Genomic DNA, 27,032 nt, shown 5'->3' with positions numbered 1-27,032 from the left:
TGCTGACCGCTGCCCTATACTGCAGCAGTCCTTCAGCGGTATAGGGACTAAGAGTTTTGTCACAGGGTGATTTAAAAAATGACAGGCAGAGGAAGAGGCAGGCCCTTCCGCAGGGGTGGTAGGGGTAGGGCAGGAGCAACAGCCTTGAGCCAAAGTGGGAAGTTGCAGAAGGTGCGTTCAATTACTTTAAAGGACGCACCAGACTTGGTTGAGTGGCTCACTCAGCCTTATTCTTCTGCACCCTCCTCATCCTCTCGATCTGCACCCTCTTCTTCACTCTCTGCTATGTGCACCCCCAAAGACACTACCACCAACAACACCACCACCACCACATACCTTCCGCTTGAGTGCAAATGGGGGCCTTCATGCTCCAGTGTTTTAATAGGGACCCCCGTATAAAAAGCATGAGGGTCAAGGACCAGTACTGGGTGGCAACGTACTTAGATCCCCGGTACAAACACAAAATGGCGGAAATGTTACCGCCGTCGCAGAGGGCTGTCAGAATGCAGCACTTCCAGGCCTTGCTTCGAGAAATGCTGCATTCTGCTTTTGCGTGCGCTGGCAGAGGAGCAATTCCCACTCCCAGAGAAGGAGTTGCGGGTACCAATCCAACAGCGCCTGCAAGAAGAGGCCGGTTTGAAGATGTGTTGGTGACTTCGGATATGAGGTCATTCTTTCAGCCGACCCATCGACAGGTGTCATCCGGATCCAGCATCAGGGAACGCCTAGACCGTCAGGTGTCCGACTACATTGGGTTAACGGCCGATGTGGACGCTCTGAGGAGTGATGAACCCCTAGACTACTGGGTGGGCAGGCTTGACCTCTGGCCAGAGCTTGCCCAATTTGCAATCGAACTGTTGGCTTGCCCCTCATCCAGTGTCCTGTCCGAAAGGACGTTCAGCGCAGCAGGGGGGATTGTGACCGATAAGCGTACTCGCCTAGCTCACGACAGTGTTAACTACCTCACATTTCTAAAAATGAATGAGGCATGGATCTCGGAGGAATTCAACACATGTGATCAGTAGACCATGTATATGTCTATAAACAATTTTTGGAATCAAGCACACAGACCTTCTTAATTCATTTGGCTCACTTCCCTGACCCAAAAAAGCACACCGTACTATATGCCCCTACCCTCCTCTTTGAAGAGGTTGAGCGGTGTCATATTTCTACTGGGGCTGCTTATTATGAGGGGTTCCCACCATCCCTGTGCTGTGCTGACTTCCTCCTGGGGGTTCTTATTATGAGGGGCTCCCACCATCCCTGTGCTGTGCTGACTTCCTCCTGGGGGTTCTTATTATGAGGGGATCACACCATCCCTGTGCTGTGCTGACTTCCTCCTGGGGCTGCTTACGGTGCTGCTGTCAGCGCTGTATGTCACGGAGCTGCTGTCAGCGCTGTATGTCACGGAGCTGCTGTCAGCGCTGTATGTCACGGAGCTGCTGTCAGCGCTGTATGTCACGGTGCTGCTGTCAGCGCTGTATGTCACGGAGCTGCTGTCAGCGCTGTATGTCACGGAGCTGCTGTCAGTGCTGTATGTCACGGAGCTGCTGTCAGCGCTGTATGTCACGGAGCTGCTGTCAGCGCTGTATGTCACGGAGCTGCTGTCAGCGCTGTATGTCACGGAGCTGCTGTCAGTGCTGTATGTCACGGAGCTGCTGTCAGCGCTGTATGTCACGGAGCTGCTGTCAGCGCTGTATGTCACGGAGCTGCTGTCAGCGCTGTATGTCACGGTGCTGCTGTCAGCGCTGTATGTCACGGAGCTGCTGTCAGCGCTGTATGTCACGGAGCTGCTGTCAGTGCTGTATGTCACGGAGCTGCTGTCAGCGCTGTATGTCACGGAGCTGCTGTCAGCGCTGTATGTCACGGAGCTGCTGTCAGCGCTGTATGTCACGGTGCTGATGTCAGTGCTCTGTATTACGGTGCTGCTGTCAGTGCTCTGTATCTCCTGCACCCTCTTGTTTGCCTACCCTGGTCCCTGACCTTCCCTCTCCTCCATTGCCTTCATTAGCTCCATAGTCCTGAATTGTCAGAACAATTTCCCAAATAAAAAAAAAATGCTTGTAGTTATCGATCCCAAATTCACCTCATACATGTATTATGCTATTGTCCAGGTGGTGGGACTACGTGCTACCCCCTAATAATTACCCCGTGGCCGCAAATTCGACCTAAAGGTTTGCGAAATTCGCCTCCCATTGAAGTCAATGGAGCCCGCGGCGAACGGTCGTTTTCGCGAACGTTTGTGTCCGTTCGCGTTTCGCGTTCGCGAAACGTCCCGTCGGAAGTTCGTCCATCACTAATCATCAGCATAAGTAGGAATGCTTGGTTGTCCAAAGCAGACATTTCGGATGCTTTTAAGTTTCTCCCTATTTTGCCTTCTCTCTAGCAGTAGCATGGCATTAAGTGGAGGGGGGTTTATTATTTCGCCACCAAGCTCACTTTTAGGTCTAAAAGCAGCAATGGCTTTTTGATGTCTTTGCTGAAGCACTCAATTGGATTCTCATGCATAGGGAACTCTGTCAGGAAGTTATCCACTATCCTGATTGAGAGTTCGAGCCGTGCAGCCACTGATCTGCAGAAGCTCGTGGCTGTGTTTTCTGCACTTGAAGTGCCATTGGCAAGTAAGAAAATGGAAGAAAGTAAGAAAATGGAAGGCCCAGCTACCACTCTGACTTTTTTGGGGATCATGTTAGATTCTCAGGCCATGCAGGCGAGTCTGATGGCAGATAAGTTGGCTCGGATCAGGGATCGGATCCATGGTTTTACAGTTTCGCAAGCTGTTTCCAGGAAAGATTTGCAGTCACTGTTGGGCATGTTAAACTCTGCTATGAGGAGCATTCCCCAGGGCAGGTCTTTCATTTCCCGGTTGCTGGCCTTGTTACCCTCAGCCCCTGACTCCGATACCTGATTCCAGGGTCAAGTTAGATGCAGCGGCTTTGTCTGACCTGCACATGTCGGATGAGTTCCTTCAGCACTGGAAGACATCTCCATGTTCATTCCTGACATTTTGGTGTCTTTTTTCCAGGTCATTACTGATGCTGCAACCACTAGAGGCTATGCGGCTATTTTTGGCATACGTTGGCAGGACCATTGCTGAATGAATGTCGGGCAATTCCCAGGTTCACACAAACGCCTGCCTTGTTTGAGGTCTACCCCATAGTGGCTGCAGCTCAGGTGTGGGGGTCACTTGTGGACGGGCAACACGGTAGTGTTCTGCACAGACAATCAGGAAATTTCCAAGATCATTAATAGGGATGAGCTTGATGTTCGGTTTGAACATGAGTTCGTCTAGAACATTGGGTGTTTGCCGTTCGCCGAAGAATGAACATTATGGGGCATTCACGGTAAATTTGAGCGCCCGCAGAACGCCCCATAATGCACTGCAAGATTGCAGTCCATTGCTGTACTATGATTGGCCAAACCATGCACCTGACTTGCATGCTTTAGCCAATCTCAGCGCCCTCTGCTATGAGAGCCATAATTGGCCAAAGGCACCCCATGGCTCGGGGGGACTAAGTCCATGCCCCACACTATATAGGGCTGCCTGCATTGCAGCCCTGTGTAGTGTTTTTGGCGTGGACGGGGACATAGCTTGATTTCGATGCAGGTTATTCAGTTAGTGGCAGTGTATTATATATATATATATATATATATATATATATATATATATATATATATATATATATATATATATATATATATATATATATATGTGTACATATATATATATATATATATATATACTCTGCATCCAGTCAGTGTAGCCTATATCTACATTCTACAGTGCATTCTGTGGTGTACTATTTCTATTTCTAATCTACTTAAAGCAGTGTATTTGATATATATATATATACAGTTAGTCTAGTATATGCAGTATATATATATATATATATATATATATATATATATATATATATATATATATATATATATATATACCCTGCTCCTGATGGGCAGACGCTATTGTTCTTTTTTAAATTTAATTGTCTGAAGCTGTAGCTTGGCTCAAACTAATTATTCTAAAAGTTCTGGTTTCTGTACCAGTCCAGCTGCGTTGCACTGATTCCCACTTGACCATAGGTGTCGCTGCCTCCGTCGGTGGGTGTGGAACAGCAGCAGGTTGAATGCAATGAATGCCACCTCTTGCTCGGAAATAGTTCAGTGGGTGTGGTTTCCCTGCTGTGCATTCCAGGAGAGGGTATTTAAGGTACCAAAACCATTTTTTCTGGTTCTGTTCTGTCTGTCTGCTTTTCCTACCCCATGGCCCTCCTGGCCTGGGGTCTGTGCCGCATGGATCTGTGCCTCGCAACTGAGAGTGTAGGCCCAGGAACGTCTTGGGGCCTACTGATCCAGGGTTGGTCCTGATGCTTGAAAAAGGAGTGCCGCTATTTGCCATCAATAGCGCGAATACTCGGAAACGCGTCACATTTTTATGACGTCATCAGCCTGGCGCCACGCTTCACTGTGCGTTCCACGCTTCGTTTTGGCCTCCCATACACGGCTGTGTTTTACAACCTAATGGAGGCCCTTTGGGCGTACTAAACTCACACCATGACTACTGGCAACAAGGGTGAACGTCAGCCCCTCTCCTGGAACCCACATCTGGTCGCAGAAACCCTCTGTTGGTCCTGCTGTTGAGAAATTTGGTGTACTTTACTCCAAGAAGGATTTGTTGCTGCACCTCACTATCTCCATTCTCCACTGGACGAGATGTGCTGCTTACAGTATACAGACCTGCTATGACCTGTAGTCCTTCTCCTTCCTTCCTATCCACAGACGGACCTGAACGCTCTTTTGCAGTTTTACATGTGAGTGGATATTTGTTTTATAATAAATGTTTATTTGATACATACACAGAGGCGCCCCCCCTCTCCTTGTTTTTCTTCTCAGGGTTGGTCCTGTGCTGTCTCGCCTGCGGGGAGAAGCCAAGAGAACTGGAGAATCCAGGCGAGGACTTTTGAGGTGGAGGATCGAGCGCAAGGCTGGTGTCTCTGGAGGAGCCTGGAAACTCAGTTGAAGGACGCAAACTGGATCAATATCCTTACAGTATCGCCAGGGTCAGCAGAAAGAATCTGGTACTGTATGGTAGTTCTTCCTAAAACTCTCAAAACCACTAAGTTCAATTGACAAGTCTGTGGCAGAGACTTTGTTTAGCATTTCATCGGCTGCTAGGTCAAGTGAGAGGGTCCTATCCGGTGACTGCTGGATCCAGTTTGTGGAGCTGTTTGTCCTCTGCATCTGACTGATACCTCTAACACGCAATTACTAGGTGCCTGAACTCCCCTTTATCTTCTAACCCTCTATTGAAGGACTGTGTCTTTTGTCTTTCTTTGGTGTTATCCCTAAATAAATCTTCAAAAAAAGACTATGTGTCAGATTTATCATCATTTGGGCTACTTTCCACGGGACCCCCCTAAGATGAAGAAACGAGCAGGTGAAGTAATGGTAAGCCCGAATAAAACCAGCAGCTCCTTTGGGGGTTAGTGCTACATGTGGGGGCTCGTATGTCCGGGATTTGCCGTTACTCTCGCAATTCAAGGAAACTGTTTGAAGTCTACACAATAGAGGGTTCTGGAATGTGCCATATTTGCGGCTAATTGCGGGTCACTACCTGGCGCGTGAGCTGTGGGTGGAGTCAATAAAAGTCCGCAAGTTACGTGACCAGAGGAGCCATTGGGAGGAGCTTTTTCTGTCTACTTACTGCACGAGGCACTGTGTTAGGATGCTGAAGAAAAGAGTTCAACTTTGCTGAGAAAATCTTTTGAGTGCCAGGATCACCGTCTGTTATGGGACCCAGGATGTTTTCTGGGGGTACCACTATGAGTATCAGACTGCCTGGAACGCTGCTGACTGATACAGGGATTCACCTGAGACCACGGGAGTACAAGGGACTGGTCGCCATCCCCCGCCCGTTTGTTCAATGTCTGCACTGTGGGGGGTACTTGTTCACAGTGGAGCAGCCTACCATGCTGCCTCGTGCCTATAGGATGGACTGGGCTAGGGGCATCGCCACTGAGGAGACCGCTACATTTACTCCTGTGGCCGGGCCTACATCTTCTAAACCTACCGCTACAATCAGTGTTCCAGAGGGAGGTGGTGCTGTGACTGCCCTCAGAGGAAAAACTGTGGACATAGTGGAAGCTGTTTGTCAGGACCTGGACTTGAAACTGGGACCTCAGCTGTGTCTGGCGATGAATCTTCTCACTGAACTATCTGAGATGCTGTACAGTGCCTTGTCAGATCCTTTAGACAACCCTGCCTTGTACCTTGATTTCAGCTGAACCTTGAACTCTTTGCTTCTCCCATGAACTTCCTGATATAAGCCATGTCTCTGTACTTCCTCCTTGCCAGAATATTGTGCTATCTCCAGCCTGTATCTCGCTCCTGTCTTCCCTGCTGCTGTTTATATTTGCTACTGCTCGTTATCGACCCTTGGCTTGTTCCACGACTACGCTTCTGCCTGATCCCAACTTGCAGGCCCGTCTTTAATATTGACTGGACCCTGGGCAAGCATTTTCTTGGGGCCCCCTCTTCCATGCTATTTTGCTCTCCGCATGCTTTGAGACATACAATAAATAGCAGCTAGACTCAAAATTAGTACACTGAATCAGATCAGGCAGCGATTGTGATTGGTTTCCAGAGGTTACAGTGTATCATTACCGCTCACTTGCTGCTAGAGATTACAGCACACATTATGACTCACTGTTATTTTCTAGAGGTTACAGCACATGACTTCTGCTTGTTGATTGGATGCTGGAGATTACTGTACATCAATACTGCTCACTGATTGAATGCTAGAGGTTACTGAACATCTATACCACTCACTAATTGGTTGTTAGAGGTTACTGCACATTATTACTGCTTACTAATTGGTTGCAAGAGGTTAGTGCATAGCATTACTGCTCACTGATTGGCTGCTAAAGCTTACAGCACATCATCTCCTCTGCCTGCATATTCACATGCACCATAATTCAGGGTGCTGTGGCACCATGTTATTTTGAAGAATCCACCTCCAATTTGCTTACTTTTGCAAAACATGATGTTAAGCTTAATGACCACAATTGTAGGCAGGACTTTCAAGCATGCTCCTTTACCTCCCCAGTGGGCAGCATTCAGCAGAAATTATAGTGGATGTGACCTCAGGGGGACATGATATACATATGAATTCCACCTCTATTTAAATATCAATTTACATATTAATGCTGCCACTATTTACATATAAGTGCAGGTTATTTACATGTAAACGCAGGGTTTGCAGGTGAGTCATCTGTACATGGCAATAGGGCAGAGCTGGGCAGCAGCAGCAGTTTACACTGAGATATCGGGACACAGCACTGGACTAAAACTTCAAGGGATAAGGGAATTTAAACTGGGATAGTTGGCAAGTATTAGGCAGCTGCTTTGGGTCCCACTACAATGATGGGCCCAGGGCAGCTGCCCCTTTTGCCCTGCCTTAAAAACGGTCCTGCCAACCTGCAACAACTCGTTACCGACCTTTTGGCTTTCTTACTGACCATGCTTCTGTTTGATCCTTACCTGCTCATCTGCTACTGAATCCCAGCTTGCTCACCTCCTGGTGGGGCGATCTTGAGGACCGCACCTGGTACTAACACACAGCTAAATCCATCTCCACTATCAGGAGCTCTGGTGAAAACTGATTAGTACTTAGACTCCACACCTCAGGTGAGCCTGTGTCTTCTGCCAGGGTGACTGCCTGTGTACCTATCCTGCTGGTTAGTGGTAGTCCTGCAACTGCTATAGCAATTGGTTTTCGAGCCTGACCCCTGATAGTGACAGAATATTCTTGCCAAAAACATGGAGGCTGCTATAGCAAATGCTGTGGCTCCGTTCAGGCAGCAAATCGCAGAGCTGCAGAAGTTCGGTGTCACTTACCAAGAAAAATTCTCCATACTGGAAGGTGTGGTGAAGGAGCAGCACGAAGAGATCCATGCTCTGACAAAACAATTGCTGGATCTACTTTCCCGAGATGATACTAACGCACATATGCCTCACCCACCCAAGTTTAATGGCGACCGCCACCATTACAGAGGTTTTCTTAACCAGTGTCACATTAATTTCTGAAAGACAGAAGGTAATGTTTGTTATCAACCTCCTGACTGGGGAAGCTCTAGCCTGGGCCTCCCCCTATATCGAACAAGACAGTGCTATGTTGAATAATTTCCAGACTTTCGAGGATGCAATGAATCAAGTTTTTGATGATCCCAACCGCTGCGCTACGACTGAAGCAAAGTTCCATAGTTTACAGTAAGGTAAACGCTCTGTTGCTGAGTACAAAGCTGAATTCAGACGTTGGATGGCAGATACCACTTGGAACCCAGCAGCGCAAAAGAAGTCAGTTTCGCCAATGGGGTTTCTGAACAGGTAAAAGATGAGCTTGCCAGAGTAGAGACTCCTAATGATCTTGAAGCCTTCATCCAACTATGTATCCGAGTTGATCAGAGGTTACAGAAAGGAGGAAGTAGAGGCTGGGAATGTTTGGAAGTAATGGTGGCATGCGTTTCTCTGCTAGTCAATTTGCTCAGAAGGATCCGAGAGTTTATCCAGATTCTGACACAGCTGAACCTATGCAGGTTGATGCAATTAAGAGATGCATTTCTTTTCAGGAGAAAGAACTACTTAATGTGATTGTAGCCGTATTAGTGCAATTGTGACAGAGAAAATTGAGTACTGTCCGTGATAATTTTTTTATTTGCACTAACATACAATTTTTCAGGACAAGCTTTCGGGTATGTCCCCTTCTTCAAGGTCCAAGCAGTACTCAGGAGAAAGAAAGAAGACATTCGGAGAACCTCTGTCTATATTGTGGAGACTCTGGGCATTACGCAGTTAACTGTCCTAACAAGGTTAGAAGAACAATTGTGGCGACTGATGTGATCCTGCCTGAACAAATCAACTCTTTTACCCAGTCTATCTCCCCATTGATTCTCAAAGAAAATAAAGTAAATTCTCCACTGTCTCATTTTGTCATCCCTATTAAGCTTATTTCTGAGGGCTGTGAAATCCCCTGCTCGGCTATGCTGGACTCTGGGGCTGGAGGAAACTTTATGGACATAGAGTTTGCCCACCACAATAACATTCAAGTCAGAAATACATCTGCTCCTATTGAGATCGAGACAGTTGATGGTTCACCCTTATCCTCAGGATCTGTTACCCATAAAACAGTTCCTCTGGTAACCCAGTTTGAGGCTGACCATCGTGAGACCATCAGCTTTCACTTGATTACATCACCCACATTTCCCGTCATTTTGGGCATTCCTTGGTTCTCCACTCACAATCCCTCTATCAACTGGGGAACACGGACCATAGATTTCACATCTTCCCACTGCAAGGAACACTGTAGGGAATCTTACCAAACAAGTTCTCCGCTGGTCAAGGAATTGCAAGTTGGTGTGGTAACTACCCAGTCATATCACAACTTGCCTCCACAATACCATGCGTTCCGGGATGTCTGTGATAAGAAAAATGCAGATGAGGTACAGCACATGCCACAAATTCATGAAAGGGGGCAGAGTCTACCAGCTGAAAAGGCAGCAGTTGCAGTGCTAGCAATTTGGCCAAGCTAGCATTCAGACGCTGAGCATGTGGATGGCTGGGACCAAATTTATTTTTATGATTTAGCAACTGGGGTAGGGAAATTTGCCTGCTAAAATTAGATGGTGGTGTACTGCTAGCAGATTGGCTGCAAGTACTTGGGACACCTAATGCTATACCTTCATTCCTCTCATTGCAGGTTTTTGAGAGGACTGGAGGTATAGTAGGGTTGGAGATCACAGAGGAGCAAGTAGAAGTCTGCCTTTTTATTTGATGTGGGTCTTTCAAGCGCTGTTGCCAACAGACTTGTTGCCTTATGAGTTTATGTGAAATCTCCATTAATGGGTGTAAAATATTGTAATTATGAATATATTTGATTTAGCTTGTATCTATGTAGGACGGAACATATTATCTTCACGGAAATCTCTGGTAGACCAGACAAGTCGGTGCCTAGGCTTTAGTATACAAACAATGGGATCTAAACGTCATTGTTTTACACATACTCAGTTAATCTCTTGCTCAGAATAGTCACAAGGATTTGCATTAAAGGGGACTAACTTATGCAAAGTATAGGGATTGGAGATGTAGCCAGTCCTTAACCAGGAATAGGGAAGCTCGCCAATCAAAGCCAACCAATGAGGCTTCAGCCTGTAATGATATACACAGACTAAATGGGAGGGAAACACACACTTTTATGGGAGAGTAGCCATCAGAATGGAACCTCGGAGCAAAGGATAATTATGGGAAAGGTCTGCATTTTACTTGTAACTAAATATTTTGTAGATTAATGTTTTAAAGAATACACTCAGTATTCCTTCATGTAATTCTCATATTTTCACCTAATATTTTCTTCCTTGGTGTAGACTATAGATAGATGGTTGTGTATTAGATAGACTTTCAACTGCTCACCAATAAATGTTGTTATTGTGTTAAAGCTTTCACTCATGGTCAAAGAACTCTCATTTAACCATGCATGATGGTGGGGCTATGGAAGGAGTGACTGTGGACAAGGAGTCAGTGGAATAGGCCGCTTTGGCAGCTGCATAGGAAGGCAAACTACTCTGAGCCTGAGTGACAGAGGATGAGGAGGATGAAGTGGCTTTTGTTATCCACTCCACCAACTCTTCTGCATGTTCTGACTTAATAACACGGCCAGCAGCAGAGAAATAGGACAAGCGTGCACCAAGGCCACCTGCAGAGGATGCACCATGTCAACGACCAGCACTGTTGAAACAGAGCCTGCTTGCTCTCTTTTAGTGGCCTGTGAGCATCTGCCTCTCCTTGGTGGCCTTCCGGACATGATGTATATTTTGTTTTGCAACACCACACTACACTGTATTGTGTACACCACCAGACTAGTAGTAGCAACTGCACTATGGCTGCACTGTATTGTAATTACAATTTTTGTATCTAATATTTCACAGCAGGGCCCATTTCTGCACCCAACATGAGGGGTTACAGTGTTGTGGCACCACCATCACTTCCCAAGGCCAAATTTTCTGCCCATGTTTAAGGGGGCATGTAATTACAATTTTGGATACAATATTTAACAGCAGGGCCCGTTCCTGCGCCCACCAAGAGTAACTGTGAGGGCTTACAGTGTTGTGGTTCCACCACCACCACCAAAGGCCCAATTTTTCTGCCCCTGTTTAACAGGGGCATGTAACTACAATTCTTAATCTAATATTTCACTGCAGGGCCCGTTCCTGCACCCACCAAGAGTAACTGTGAGCGGTTACAGTGATGTGGCACCACCACCCAAGGTCCAGTGTTGAGGCTCCCCCACGCCATGTTTTTTTAAATTTGGGTGCGGAGTTCCCCTTAATATCCATACCAGACCCAAAGAGCCTTATAATGGGCTGGGGGGGGGGGGGGGGGGGCATGCCGTTTTTCTCAATGATTTTCATCTATATTGCCAGGACCTGACAATACATTACAGCCGCAAGCAGTTTTACATTACTTTTTTTCCTTTAGAAATGTCATTTTGCTGTCGTATTGTTTCTAAACATGGGAAAACTGCGCCACTTTACAGGCATATTATAGACACAGACCGGGCATGATATAAAGGAATATTTCATTTTTATTGTTTCACTTTAAGCATTCTTAAAATCACTGCTCCCGAAAAAACTTCAGTTTTTAAAACTTTTTTTTGCATTGATACATGTCCCCTGGGGCAGGACCCCGGGTCCCCAAACACTTTTTATGGATATAACTTGCATATAAGCCTTTAAAATTAGCACTTCAGATTTTTCACGTTCGTGTCCCATAGACTTTAACGGTGTTTGCATGTTCAAGCAAACTTTTTTGCATGTTTGGATATTGTGGTGAAAACCGAACCGGGGGGGGGGGGGGGGTGTTTCACTGATCCCTAATCATTAACAAGGGTAGGTCGTGTTCTCTGCACATCATGTCTTTCATACACAGGCTTGTTTGGTTATCTCTTCAGTTTAGTTTTCACATTCACTGCAGGTTTATCAGTGGTGTACAGAACCTTCAGTGTTTGCATCACATTCCATTAAAGCCATCCTTACAGGGGTTGTAAACGTTCATGTTTTTTCACCCTAATGCATCCTATGCCTAGCCCCAGAATAAGGGAGGGGTGGGAATAGTAGATTAAGGGCTCTAGCTGTGGAATAAATTAGGAGTTCTAGAAAATAAGAGGGTCTAGCTATGGAATAGGGGAAGGGGGCTGATAAAATTAACTGTATGACAGAGGGCAAGGTCTAGTAAACATAGGACCCTAGCTGTGAAAAGGGGAGGAGGGAGTCTGCTAAACTGAGGGGCTTGACTGTGCAATGAGGAGGAATCTGTTAAGACTGAGGTTGCGTTCACACTATTGCAATGACAAACATTGCATGTGATTTGCATGGCGTTAATGTGCAGATCACATGAGATGTCTGTGCGATGTGAATTAAGCCATGCAGTTTGTACGTTTGCTGAATTTGCACTGCATCCAGACCAAAATGGTGCAGGACCCATGAAATTCGATTCCTGTTCGATTTCACAGTTCGCACTGCGATCTGCAAACCGTTTTGGAGGTGTCATTAACTTTGTATTGACACCTGCAGCATTTTGCAGAGAACAGTGTAAACTGCCTGCGAACTAAATGCGATGCGGGAACCCGCACAGGAATCGTGCAGGTTCCCACATCGCATATGTGTGAAGTTTAAGGCAGGGGGGTTGTAAATGGCCGTCAACTGATGGCTGGTAGGGATGAGCCGAACACCCCCCGGTTCGGTTCGCACCAGAACTTTCGAACGGACCCCAAATTCGAACGAACTTTAGAACCCCATTGAAGTCTATGGGACTCGAACGTTCGAAATGAAGAGTGCTAATTTTAAAGGCTAATATGCAAGATACTGTCCTAAAAAGGGTTTGGGGACCTGGCTCCTGCCCCAGGGGACATGGGTCAATGCCTAAAATGTTTTTAAAAATGGCCGTTTTGGCGGGAGCACTGATTTTAATGATGATTAAAGTGAAGAAAAAATTAAATATTCCTTTAAATATGGTGCCTGGGGGGTGTCTGTAGTATGCCTGTGAAGTGCCACGTCTTTCCCGTGTTTAGAACAGTCCCTGCACAAAATGACATTAAACGGAAATAACACCATTTAAAACTGCTTGCGGTTTTAATGTTATATCTGGTTCCTGCAATATGGTTGAAAATCATTGAGAAAAATGGCATGGGTAGCCCTCCCTGCCCATTACCAGCCTATTTGGGTCTTGTACGCATATTAAGGGGAACCCTGTACCCATATTAAAAAAAGGAAATGCGTGTGGCCCCCAGGCCCTATATACTCAGAACAGCAGTATACAGGCGGTGCAAACAAGACAGGGACTGTGTAGGTTTGTTGTGTTAAGTTGAATCTGTTTGTAATTTTCAACTGGTACATTTTTAAAGTGTTGCTCCAGTCAAAAAAACTATTTTTAAGCTTTTTGGAAAACATAGGGAAGGGTTATCACCACTGTATAATTTGTTTTGTCGTCCATCTTTTTTCATCTCACTTGCTGTTGTCTCCTTCCGTTTGCAAGTAGGAGATGTTTGTAAATTGGATGTTTGAAAGTAGGGGCCTGCCCTATATGCTCTGCAGAAATGGCGGAACAAGGTGTTGGTTTTGCCACAACATTGTAAGCCCTCAAAGTGACTCTTGGTGGGCGCTGGAGCGCCCTGCTGTGAACGATTATATCAAGAATTGTAATTACATGCCATTGTTGAACAGTGGTAGAAAAATTGACCTTTGGTGGTTGTGGTGCTGGTGCCACAACACTATAAGTCCTCACCGTTACTCTGGGTGGGCACAGGAAGGGGCCCTCGTGTGAAATATTATATCAAGAATTGTAATTACATGTCCCTGTTAAACAGGGGCAGAAAAATGTGGCCTTAGGCACTGCTGCTGGTGCCACCACACTGCAACCTCTTCCATATACTCTAGTTTTATTGCAGGAATTAGCCCTGCTGCAAAGCATTGCATCAAAAATTGTACTTAAACGCCCCTGTTAAACAGGGGCAGAAAAATTGGGCCTTAGGCACTGGTGCTGGTGCCACCACACTGCAACCCCTGCCATATACTCTAGTTTTATTGCAGGAATTAGCCCTGCTGCAAAGCATTGCATCAAAAATTGTAATTAAACGCCCCTGTTAAACAGGGGCAGAAAAATTGGGCCTTAGGCACTGGTGCTGGTGCCACCACACTGCAACCTCTGCCATATACTCTAGTTTTATTGCAGGAATTAGCCCTGCTGCAAAGCATTGCATCAAAAATTGTAATTAAACGCCCCTGTTAAACAGGGGCAGAAAAATTGGGCCTTAGGCACTGGTGCTGGTGCCACCACACTGCAACCTCTCCCATATACTCTTGTTTGATTGCAGGAATTAGCCCTGCTGCAAAGCATTGCATCAAAAATTGTACTTAAACGCCCCTGTTAAACAAGGGCAGAAAAATTGGGCTGATGGCATCAACCAGAACCAGAAATGTTCTTCCAACATATCAGCGGAGGAGGAAGAGGATAGACAATCAACATAACAGGACAGTCACTCAGCATCAGCATAGGCAGTCTTGAAGGGATGTGATATTTCAAAAAAAATTATTCTGTTACATCAGCTTCAGGTGCTTGGTAGCTGTGGGTGATCCAAGACTGATTCATCTTGATGAAGGTCAGTCGATCAACTGATTCGGTGGACAGGCGCACCCTGTGATCGGTAACAAAGCCACCAGCAGCACTGAAGGTGCGTTCGAAAGAACGCTGGATGCAGGACAGGCCAGTAGCTCAATTGCATACTGTGCAAGCTCTGGCCAGTGATCCATCCTCAAGACCCAGTAAGCCAGAGGATTTTCGGTGGGAAAGGTGTCCAAGTCTGACCTTGCCCCTAGGTATTCCTGCACCATGTAAATCAGACGCTGGCGATGGGTGCTGGAACCGATCATACCTTGGGGCTGCGGACTAAAAAATTGTCTGAAAGCATCAGTCAGACGGCCACCTTCTCCACCGCTCCTTCTGACCGATGCCTCAGCAACACGTTGTCCAGGACCAGGAGTTTGTAACCTCCCAGTCTCTGGGAACGCGTTGCACAGACCTTTCTGCAAGGCCTCCCAGAGATGTCTCATCCTCTGCTCCCTCTGCGATGGCAAGATAAGGTCGGCAACCTTACCCTTGTACCATGGATCAAGGAGGGTGGCCAGCCAGTAATGGTCCCTCTCCTTGATCCGAAGAATACGAGGATCCTTCCGCAGGCTTTGCAGGATCAGGGAGGCCATGCAGCGTAGGTTAGCTGAGGCATTCGGTCCGGAGTCCTCTGGGTCACTAAGGACAACATGATCCGCAGCTACCTCCTCCCAGCCACGTACAAATACACGTGTTTCTTGGGACTGTAAATCATCCCTACAAGACTGCTGCTGCTGCTGCTGATGCTGATGCTGATGCTGAGTGCCAGCCTCCACCTCCATGCTGACACAATCATCCTCCTCCTCCTCTTCCTCCTCCTCATCCTCTTCCTGTGTGATGGGTGGCACAGCAGGAACACTGTCTGGATAAAGGGGGCCTTGAGAGGCAAGGAAGTCCTCCTCTTCCTGCCTCTGTTCTGCCTCAAGTGCCCTGTCCATTATTCCACGCAGCGTATGCTCCAAGAGGTGGACAAGAGGTACAGTGTCACTGATGCATGCACTGTCACTGCTCACCATCCTTGTGGCCTCCTCAAACGGTGACAGGACAGTGCATGCATCCATGATCATGCCCCACTGGCGTGGTGAGAAAAAACCGAGCTCCCCCGACCCTGTCCTGGTGCCGTAGTCGCACAGGTACTCATTGATGGCCCTCTGCTGCATGTGCAGCCGCTGCAGCATGGCCAATGTTGAGTTCCATCTGGTGGGCATGTCACATATAAGGCGGTTCTTGGGCAGGTTCAACTCCTTTTGGAGCTCAGCCAGCCGAGCACAGGCATTAAATGATCGGCGGAAATGCACACAGACTTTCCTGGCCTGCTTCAGGACATCCTGTAAGCCGGGGTACCTGCCCAAGAACCGCTGCACCACCAGGTTAAGGACGTGAGCTACACAGGGCACATGGGTCAGTTGTCCCTGTCGGAGGGCAGAGAGGAGGTTGGTGCCATTGTCGCAAACCACCATTCCTGGCTTAAGCTGGCGTGGCGTCAACCACCTCTCGGCCTGCCCCTGCAGAGCTGACAAAACATCCACCCCAGTGTGGCTCCTGTCCCCCAAACAAACCAGCGCAAGCACGGCATGGCATCGTTTTGCCTGCGTACTTGCGTAGCCCCTGGAACGCCTACGGAGCACCGCTGCTTCTGAGGACAGAGCACTGGGAGAGGCCATGGAGGAAGAAGAAGAGGAGGGGGTGGAGGAGAGAGGTGTGTCACAACCAATAGTAGCATTTTGGAGGCGTGGTGGCGGAACAACCTCCAACACTACTGCACCTTGTCCTGCATCCTTCCCAGCTGCCAGAAGAGTGACCCAATGGGCCGTGAAAGACAGGTAACGTCCCTGTCCATGCCTGCTGGACCATGAGTCAGCGGTAATATGCACCTTACCGCTGACCGCCCTGTCCAGCGGGGCAAGGACATTGCCTTCCACATGCCGGTAGAGAGCCGGAAACGCCTTCCGTGAGAAAAAGTGGCGTTTGGGGACCTGCCACTGAGGAACCGCACATTGTACAAACTCACGGAAGGGGGCCGAGTCTACCAACTGAAAAGGCAGCAGTTGAAGTGCTAGCAATTTAGCCAAGCTAGCATTCAACCGCTGGGCATGTGGATGGCTGGGAGTGAACTTCTTTCGCCGGTCCAGCAGCTGGGGCAGGGACATTTGCCTGCTATAATCAGACGTGGGTGTACCGCTAGCAGAGTTCCCGGAAGCACTTGGCTGTGACACACCTAATTCTACACCTTCATTCCTCTCAGAGCAGGTTTCAGAGAGGACTGAAGGTCTAGTGGGGTTGGAGATGCCAGCTGATGAGGAGCAAGGAGAGGTCTGCTTTGTTCTTTGGTGTGGGTCTTTGAGGTACGCTTGCCAACAAGCTGCATGGCAGGTCAACATATGTCTGGTCAAGCATGTGGTGCCCAAGCGGCTGATGTTTTGGCCAGGTGAGATACGCTTGAGACATATGTTGCAAATAGCAGCGGTGCGATCTGATGCACTCGTCTCAAAAAAGGCCCACACCAAAGAACTTTTAGAATAACGCGCAGAGACAGCGCTCTGCACAGGCGGAGCTCTGCGGTGTGATTCAGTCGGTGTGCTGCCCCTAAGCTGGCCCCCGGAGGGCATCCTGCCTCTTTGGACATGTGCCTCCTCCTCCTCCTCCTCTCTCCTTCCAGGCACCCACGTGGAGTCAGTGCCCTCATCATCCCCTCCCTCTTCATCGCTGTAGCAAACCTGGCAGTATGCTGCAGCTTGTGGAACATGACTGCCAGATTGCTGTCCTTCTTGAGCATTCCCTCTCTCTGCGCTCACGCTACTGCCTTCCTCTAGCTGAGTGTCATCATCAGAGCCCACAAAACACTGGGCATCCTCCTGGAGCATGTACCCAACACTGTGCTCAAAGAGTTCAGGAGACTCCTCAGGAGGACGTGGTGGGTCTAGGGAAGGAGTCACTGATGATGACATTGAGAGGAGGGAAGACGATGCGTTGGCAGCTGCTTTGCTAGTACCCTGAGACTGGGTGAGAGAGGATGAGGAGGATGAAGAGGGCTTGGTCATCCACTCTACCAAGTCGTTGGCATGTTGCGGTTCAACATGTCCAGCTGCCGAAAAGAAGGACAAGCGTGTCCCATGGCCACGTGCTGATGACAGTGCACCGCGTCCACGACCAGCACTGTTGTCTCTAGACACAGAGCCTGCTTGCCCTCTTTTATCGGCTCGCGCCTGTCTGCCTCTCCTTGCTGGCCTTCCAGACATGGTAATGGCCTGAAGGGAGTTGGGTAAAAAAGCAGTTGGGTAGTGTATATTGTGCTAGAGGCACACAACACCCACTAACTCCTGCAGATGCCTTTATTATAGAACACCAGAGATAAAGGGGTATATACAGATGTATACTGTGCTGTGCTGGAGGCACACACAACTTCCAATAACTCCTGCAGATGGCAAGTGGTCTCAAATAGAGAAGAGCTATGTAGGTGGATATAGCGGTAGGTACTGGGTACAGAGCACGCAGACAGCACGCACTATCTCCTAACACTACTGACTGCAAGCTCTATTATAAAAGATAGATCACTAGCTATATAGGTGAGGTGAATATAGCGGTGTATACTGCGGTCAGGGCACGCAGACAACAACCACTACACAACAGCAAGATCGAAAATCGTCAGAAAACGATCGGTGTGTACTGTGTTGAAGGTACACAGAACACCCACTAACTCCTGCAGATGCCTTTATTATAGAACACCAGAGATAAAGGGGTATATACAGATGTATACTGTGCTGTGCTGGAAGCACACAACTTCCAATAACTCCTGCAGATGGCAAGTGGGCTCAAATAGAGAACAGCTATGTAGGTGGATATAGCGGTATGTACTGGGTACAGAGCACGCAGACAGCACGCACTATCTCCTAACACTACTGACTGCAAGCTCTATTATAAAAGATAGATCACTAGCTATATAGGTGAGGTGAATATAGCGGTGTATACTGCGGTCAGGGCATGCAGACAATAACCACTACACAACAGCAAGATCGAAAATCGGCCGAAAACGATCGGTGTGCACTGTGTTGAAGGTACACAGAACACCCACTGCTTCAGACGCCAACACAGTACACAAGGCCGCCGCGCTGGCGGCCTTATATAGTGTGGGGCGTGCACTACACAGCCTGAGCTATGATTGGCCACAGGCATCCTGCCTGTGGCCAATCATGGCTCTCCTCGCTGCTGGCGCTGCGATTGGCCAAGCATGCGTGGTCACAGTGCATGCTTGGCCAATCATGAGCCAGCAATGCACTGCGCCATCGCAGTGCATTGTGGGCCGTGAGCGCCACACGAATTTGGCGCGAACGGACCAAAATTTTTGGACTTCGCCGAACGGACGAACAGCCAACGTTCGAGTCGAACGTATGTTCGACTCGAACACGAAGCTCATCCCTAATGGCTGGCAAAAATTTCTTGTTGCTCCTAACAATGAAGGATTACAGCTATTCCAATTGGAAGCTCAATGGTTGCTATTGAAATGAGAAATTTTTCTTGTTAGATCCCTGTTCATACATAAACCCTGTTATCAGATCACTCATGCTTGTCAGACATATGACATATCTACTTTCACCAGCGCATTTATCACATATGGTCTGACATAGGAAAACTAGACCCACAGTAGAGCCATCATCTATGTAGTGCATTCATAATTAGGCTGCTAGGTACATTTCATTCTTGCCTTCACTGTGATTGGATCAGTGATTGATTTGATTTTTTGTTTGTTCAGGGTTTCCTAAAATGTGTTTGGTTTCTCCCAGCTGTCTTTGGAAGAAACTTCCAGAATATAAGACAGGGACATGCAGATGACCAGTATAAATATTATTTATGCCCCAGCTAATCCCTGGTAGGAAACATCCAGAAGGTGGCTGGGTAGGTAATAACTGTTTGGGAAGCTCTGAGTGAATGCCTTCCTCTTCAGGGAAAGTTCCAGTCTCCTTGAGGGGCTACTGCCCCTATGAGAGAGCTTCCAAAACAGGAGATTGTAGTCTGGGTCTCAGCATGAGCTGGGCTAAGGACCCAGGGAAGACTGCTAAAGGAGTATTTGCATGAGGGCCCTGTTCAGAAGTCTTGGGCCTAGAGAAGGAGGTTTTTATCTCCCTCACTGAGGATCTACCTGTGGAGGCTGGGTGACAGACAGCTCCAAGGACATTGTGAGTAAAGACCTTGCTGTAGAATTTGGGTTTGCTTGTGCTAGAAGGGAGGTAAGTGCCAAGTGCTAGACGTTGCTGCATTGACTGGGGCTGCTCTGATAGTCCTAGATATATTAGCCATTTCCTGTTACCTCCAGGAAAGGCTGCTATAAAAATATTAGTGAGAAGTTTGTGCTCCCATTATTGCTATTAATCATTTTGAAGTATCCTGTGACCCTAAACCCCTCTCCTGTTAACATTTCTTCAAGCCATGAATACTGAAAAGACATCCCTAGACTGTATTATTGGGGTCAATGTGAATTGACTTGTTCTTGCAGTGGTCGAAAGCCTCTTTACTTTTAGGAAAGAACCAGTTATTACCAGCAGCCCCTACTAGGGTAGCCCTACATCTTTATATATCTAGATTTCCTTTTTTATTCTTTTGTAAGATGACATAGAAATGTGATCAAGTTACTGTAGGAAATTCTGCTGGATATTTCTGGTCAACAGTTTATATAAATCACTAGGAATGTTTACCACAAGAGAAATGTCCCATGCTTCCTTTGCCACCAATCAGTCTCAAACTTTCATTTGCCAACAGTCAGCTGCAGCTTATAATCTTACTAGTGGTCATCAGTATGGTTCGAGCACTACATGATAAAAGTCACCTAAGGTTAAACTTTGGCCAAGTTTCCAAAAATAACGCAGGGACAATGAGAAACTGAAAAGATGTTGAGGTTAAAGTTCCAGGCCTTTTAGCACACCTGGAGAGCCGCAAATGCTGTGTACACCCTGCCATTGAAGTCAATGGCTGTAGACAGCTGTACACTGTGCTATGGCCACATACAAACTGACCCAATAGCTGTACCCAGTTTATATGCACCTGATGTTGCTGCTCTGACAGGGGTTCAACAATTCCCTAGGCTATTTAAATTAGGAAAAAATCTTTGGTTTGGATATAGTTTATCGTTACACTTCCTAATAAATAAATTTGCACAGTAATGACCTTGTATATTATTGACCTTAATGTCTTTATTATCAGGACCTCTCAGAGCTCCACCCTACGTGACTTACCTTCTCTGCCTCCACCTCTTCCACGGACTTGTCAGCCTAAGAGGCACATTGTGTTCCTGAAGACTCACAAGACGGCTGGAAGCACCATACTGAACCTCTTGCACCGATATGGGGACAAGAATGGCTTATTCTTTGCTTTGCCAGACAAATATCAGTTCAACTACCCTAAGTTCTTCAACACTCACTGGGTAAAAGGCATCAAATTCCAAAACAGGCCGCAGTACGATATCCTTTGTCACCATATGCGCTTCAGCCTCTCAGAGGTAAAAGTTTGCTCTGTAAATTGAAAAGTGATACAGTTCTTAACAACAGTCAGAATACATATATATGATATAAGTATATCTAAAGTCATACCTTTTAAATTTAGTTTTGGCTAAAGTAAGGAATGGTTAATTAATGGTTATGGTTAATAGAACAGATTTGCCTGTCAGTTTTTTGTTTTTTTTTCCTTATTACCACATGTGTCCCATTACAGAGATCTCCTGTCCGTTTCCCTCCCAAAGACACAACCATAAAATCTTAAGTTAGCAAAATCCTCCCTTTCTACACCCAACAATTATTCCTCCTGTGAGACTTTATCTCTATTCCTGTTGCAAAGACAGCTCAAAATGTAACTATAATGGTCAACAGGATGATTTTTTTTTTTTTTTTGGGGGAGATTCAGACAACAATAATAACACTGGTCTACAAATTTTGGAAAATGATCGACTTCTGAGATAAAATGTGCTAATTCTTCAGATGAATTAGAAAACAGGTGATAAAGGTGGTGGTTGGCTAAACTTTTCAACTTTTTGATGCCTCGTAACTTCTCAACAAAGTATGCTAGAACAATGAAAATGGTGCCACATGGAAGTGTATAAATTGATCTTCAATTTGAGACTAAAGATTATAACCTAACTGTAATTTACTGTTTTTTTATTGCAAGGTATATTTGTTTCGGTCAGATCTATGCATCATACAGTTATATCCTGGTGGCTTGTGAAAGTGTCATGCCTAACATTTCCAAGGAACAGTTGCGTGATGTTTTCCCTCAGAAGCCAAGATACCTTGAAACCTTGTAAACATTGCAGAGAACTTCTGCTACATTTGTGGCGAGGTTACATTTGCATTTCAATAGTGAAATATGATGGCAGTGGTAAAAAAAGACAAACCACCTATATTTTCGATGCAAAATAGGGGATCAGGACAAGAGTTGGGCCGCTCATTATTGTTGCATTACATGTGCAACTTATCTGAGTCATTAGCTAAAAAAAAGAAGAAAAGGTCCATGTCTTTTGCAGTCCTAGTGGTGTGGAGAGAGCATGAAAATGTTACATGAAGTATTTTGTGTTATATCCAGCGAGCACTGTGGTTGATGGGAGACGCGGTGGGACTATTCGCAAACCATGGTTGTATCTCATTTGTGAAGCACTTTTGCATGTTAGAAATAACCTTCCATTACCTTAATTTAAAAAATGACAATTAAAATTATTTCATATAATGTCCAGGGATTTAATTCCCAAAACAAAAGGAAGAAAGCTTTTATGCAATATGCTAAACTAAATGCCAACATAAACCTTCTTCAGGAAAACCCATTTTAAGAAGGATAATCACCCCTCTTTCTTCCACAAATCATACAACCAGGCTTTTTATACACTCGCCTCCTCTAAGTCGAGAGGGGTCGCGATCATTCTGCATTGTTTGTTTCCCATGGATGTCCATCAAGTATACAAGGACCCTGAGAGTCCGCCGGACAATCCACCCGTGTGTGGGCTCCGGTTCACTTTTTCTTTCCAAAAGTCCGGCGGACTTAGAAAGAAGTTTTGACTCAAAATTGTCCGCTGGACTCAGCAGTCCGGCGGACAATCCGGCCGCCTGTGTGCTAGTCCACTGGACTTTTGAAATGAACAGACTTGCCACACACGGAGAAAAGTCCGTTCATTTTGAACGTGGCTCTAGGTAGATGGGACTAGCGAAGGAGGTCAATGTCGCCGCCTCCATCGGCAAGATTGACACGTTGCTAGCCCCGTCACCTGGTATGGACTTAAAGGGGAAGCCCTACGCTGAAAAAATTGTGTGGGGGTCCCCCCCAGACCCTTATCCAAGCACGCAGCCCAGACAGTCAGGAAAGGGGGTGGGGACAAGCGAGCGCCCCCCCCCCCCACATCCTGAGCCGTACCAGGCCGCGTGCCCTCAACATGGGGGGTGCTTTGGGGAAGGGAGGCCCTGCGGCCCCCCCACCCCAAAGCACTATTTCCCCATGTTGATGAGGACAAGGGCCCCTACCCATTCCCCTGGTGAAAAAAAGTGTAAAGAAAAAAACACAACACATGTTTTTAAAATAATTTATTGCACAGCTCCGGTGGTCTTCTGTCTTGGGGGGTCTTCTCGTCGGACTCCTCCTCTATCTTTTCTTAGTTCTTTTACTAGCGGAAGAACCCGGCTTTCTTCTTTGTCGTCGCCGCCGCCGTCTGGGGGTCTTCTTCCAACTTCGGGGGTCTTGTCCCCCTCTACGGGTCTTCTTGCTGGGCCTCTGCTTTCTTCTTCCAGCTCTTTTACTAGCGGGGGCCCGGTCTTCTGTCGCCACCCGCCGCCTCTTCTTCCGACTTCGGGGGTCTTGTCCCCCTCTTCGAAGTCTTCTTGCTGGGCCTTTGCTTTCTTCTTCCAGCTCTTTTACTAGCGGTGGCCCAGTCTTCTGTCGCCACCGCCACCTTCTCTTCTTCTTCTTCCTTGAGATGTTGACTCGACGCTCTCTCTGGCCGCAATGACAGGGACGCGTTGTGTGACGACTTATATAGGGACAATGGGCGTGGTAACGTGGCCTGGTACGGCTCAGGAGGGGGGGCGCTCACTCGTCCCCACCCTCTTTCCTGACCGGCCGGGCTGCGTGCTCAGATAAGGGTCTGATATGGACCTTGGGGGGGACCCCCACACCACTTTTTCGGTGTAGGGCTTCCCCTTTAAGTTGAAATGGATATTTTGATGATAGGCAACTCCTATCCTCATATTGATTAGTGGTTCCAAATTAATAACTACTGCAGTAGGGAACAGACACAAAAGATACGCTCAGCATCTTTCCAAATAACCGTTCTCCTTTATTATGATGCATGTAAAGGTTTTTATACACATGATTACATAGGTATCACATTAATATTACAATTGTACGTTTATGGTAACAAGGGGCGTTACATAGGCAGGCTAATTCTAATCAGGACTTGAAAGAATGCAAAACATGTACTGAAAACATTATTAGTGCCGTGTAAACAGTGAGGGCATCGTGCAATACATATAAAATAGAATACAATTATATACAGAACCTACAAATTTCCATTACAGTCTCCTCTCTTTTGATCAATATTTTGATCACTAACCATACCTGTTATCACCTTTAGCCTGGAACCTCCACACGCTTAGGTGGAGGTAGTCCTGGCCAAAGAGGCAAAAACTCCATTGTGGAGAAAATAATAGCTCAGCAGCTTTTTTCATTACAAAATGACTTTTCATTGTGAAAAACAAATGATTGATAAGACATATTTACAGAGTACTGGCTGTACACTCCTGTGGCCAGAATGGCCTTCTAGCTTAATTGCTGGTATGCTGACTTATCAGCATATGTAAACACAGACAATTCTACATAAAATGGAAGCGGCACAAAAGACAAATATGACTTCAACATGGCTAAACTACTTTTCAAATATATATATATATATATATATATATATATATATATATATATATATATATATATATATATATATATATTGTAAGGGATCTTCCCGGGGTAGGGTGTGTTTGGACACAGTTCACAGCAGACTTGGAATTTGATAAAGCAGATCTTGGCGTTTATTCGTGGTACAAACAGTCCAGCAAACAAAATATACAGCAACACGTGCTTTCTAAGTACAACAAAAATAAAAGTCCTAGCCCGGCTGGGCGCTTACTAACAGGTTCTGCTCACCTATCTGACACTTACAAACACAGCGTCTTTCGCCTGGATGTCGCAGGGTGAGTTTTAGCTCCAGCAGTGGCTGTGCTTGCAGCTTCCTTCAACACACAGATTGTTCATTCCCTGGCTGAGAGCGATCACCTGCAGACCCTGCAGGTCCTTTAGCTTCCCAGGCTAATTAGGATCAAAGCTCACCTGATCCCAAACCCAGAACTGGATCGGGGGATGTGGAATGACAGGTCCCTCTACCAAACCTACCTGCCATTCCATATAAACCCAGGCCCGGCAAAATTAAATAACAACTCAGCAGCATATCGCTGCTGAGAAACTGATCCATCCTGGATTTACCATCTCACACTGTGTAGCAACCTAGGTGAGATGTACACCCCCTCAACCACTTCTCCAGTGACATGTCTACATATCCCCCCCCTCTTTTTCAGACCGGAGGGCTGAGCCTTTTGTCCCCACAGACAACTTACCCTTGACAATGCGTCAGCATTTGCCTGTAATTTCCCTGGCCTGTGTTCCACAGTGAAATTAAAGTTTTGTAGGGAGAGAAACCATCTAGTCACTCTTGCATTTCTCTCCTTGTTTAACTTCATCCATGTTAGGGGGGCATGGTCTGTCACCAACTTGAATTTCCTGCCTAGCAAGTAATACTTTAATGATTCTAGGGCCCACTTTACTGCCAAACATTCTCGCTCCACAATGGCATAATTTTTCTCGGCCGGGGTTAGTTTTCTACTCAAGTACGTCACTGGATGCTCCTCACCATTCACTACTTGTGAGAGTACTGCACCTAAGCCTGTGTTAGAGGCATCTGTCTGGACCAGAAATTCTCGCCTGAAATCGGGGGTAACTAAGACAGGTGGTTGGCACAAGGCAGACTTAAGGCTTTGGAAAGCCTTCTCGGCCTCTGGGGTCCACGTGACCATTGCTGTCTTTCCGCCCTTTGTCAAGTCAGTTAGTGGAGCAGCAACTGAGGCAAAGTTCGGCACAAATCTACGGTAATACCCCGTAATACCCAGGAAAGCTCTAACCTGTTTCCTTGTCAGGGGTCTAGGCCAATTCTGTATTGCCTCAATTTTATTTAGCTGTGGCTTAATCAACCCTCTCCCAATAATGTAGCCTAGATATTTGGCCTCTTCTAGGGCTAGAGCACACTTCTCGGCATTTATGGTCAACCCCGCATCACTTATGGCATCCAACACGGCCTGTACCTTACAGAGGTGACTTTCCCAATCAGGGCTAAAAATGACCACATCATCGAGGTAGGCAGCTGAGTAATCACGATGTGGTCGCAGAATCAAGTCCATCAACCTCTGGAAAGTTGCAGGCGCTCCATGTAACCCGAATGGCATCACTACATACTGGAATAGCCCATCAGGGGTGGAGAATGCAGTTTTCTCTTTAGCCTCACCAGAAAGTGGAATCTGCCAGTAGCCCTTTGTGAGATCGAGGGTGGTTATGTACCTGGCGTTACCCAACTTCTCAATCAACTCATTAACCCTGGGCATAGGATACGCATCGAACTTGGAGATCTCATTCAACTTTCTGAAATCGTTACAGAACCTCCAAGTTCCATTGGGCTTTGGGATTAGCACAATTGGGCTGGACCATTCACTCTGTGACACCTCAATTACCCCCAGAGCAAGCATACGTTTTACCTCGGCAGATACGGCTTCCCTACGTGCCTCGGGTATCCTATAGGGCTTAAGGTTTACTCTGCTTCTAGGCTCAGTTTCAATGTGATGATGGATGAGGTGTGTACGCCCTGGGAGGTCAGAGAACTTGTTTTTGTTTTTCTGTAAAAATTCCTGAGCCTCCTGTTTCTGTGACACTGATAGAGTATCACCTACCCTGACTGGAGAGATTGGTGGTGACAAATTATTAACAGTATTTGTCGCCACCAAGGATTCCCTGTCTTTCCAGGGCTTGATCAAGTTTATGTGATAAACTTGGAAAGGCTTCCTTCTACCTGGTTGGTGCACCTTGTAGTTCACCTCACTGACCTTTTCAACAATTTCATAGGGACCTTGCCACTTCGCCAAGAATTTACTCTCAACAGTGGGGACTAGTATAAGGACCCTATCGCCTGGGTTGAATGTCCTGATTCTTGCGGACCGGTTGTAAATTCTACTTTGGGCCTCTTGAGCCCTCTGGAGGTG

General features: G+C 46.7%; 1 protein-coding gene across 1 annotated transcript in view; it reads left to right on the top strand.

Annotated features, from left to right (window-relative positions):
- LOC143961315 (galactose-3-O-sulfotransferase 4-like) overlaps nucleotides 1-27,032 on the top strand; it is a 126,683-nt gene that overhangs the window by 26,748 nt on the left and 72,903 nt on the right. The window contains exon 2 of the mRNA XM_077470572.1: nucleotides 20,908-21,202. Coding sequence (XP_077326698.1) covers nucleotides 20,908-21,202 — 295 coding nt within the window. The remainder of the gene's footprint in view (nucleotides 1-20,907; nucleotides 21,203-27,032) is intronic.

The sequence above is a fragment of the Lithobates pipiens genome, unplaced genomic scaffold (genome assembly GCF_037356315.1).
Source record: "Lithobates pipiens isolate NorthernLeopardFrog02 unplaced genomic scaffold, aLitPip1_a1.2 Scaffold_8, whole genome shotgun sequence".
In the NCBI taxonomy this organism is placed as follows: domain Eukaryota; kingdom Metazoa; phylum Chordata; class Amphibia; order Anura; family Ranidae; genus Lithobates; species Lithobates pipiens.
This window is presented reverse-complemented; position numbering and strand designations above follow the sequence as displayed.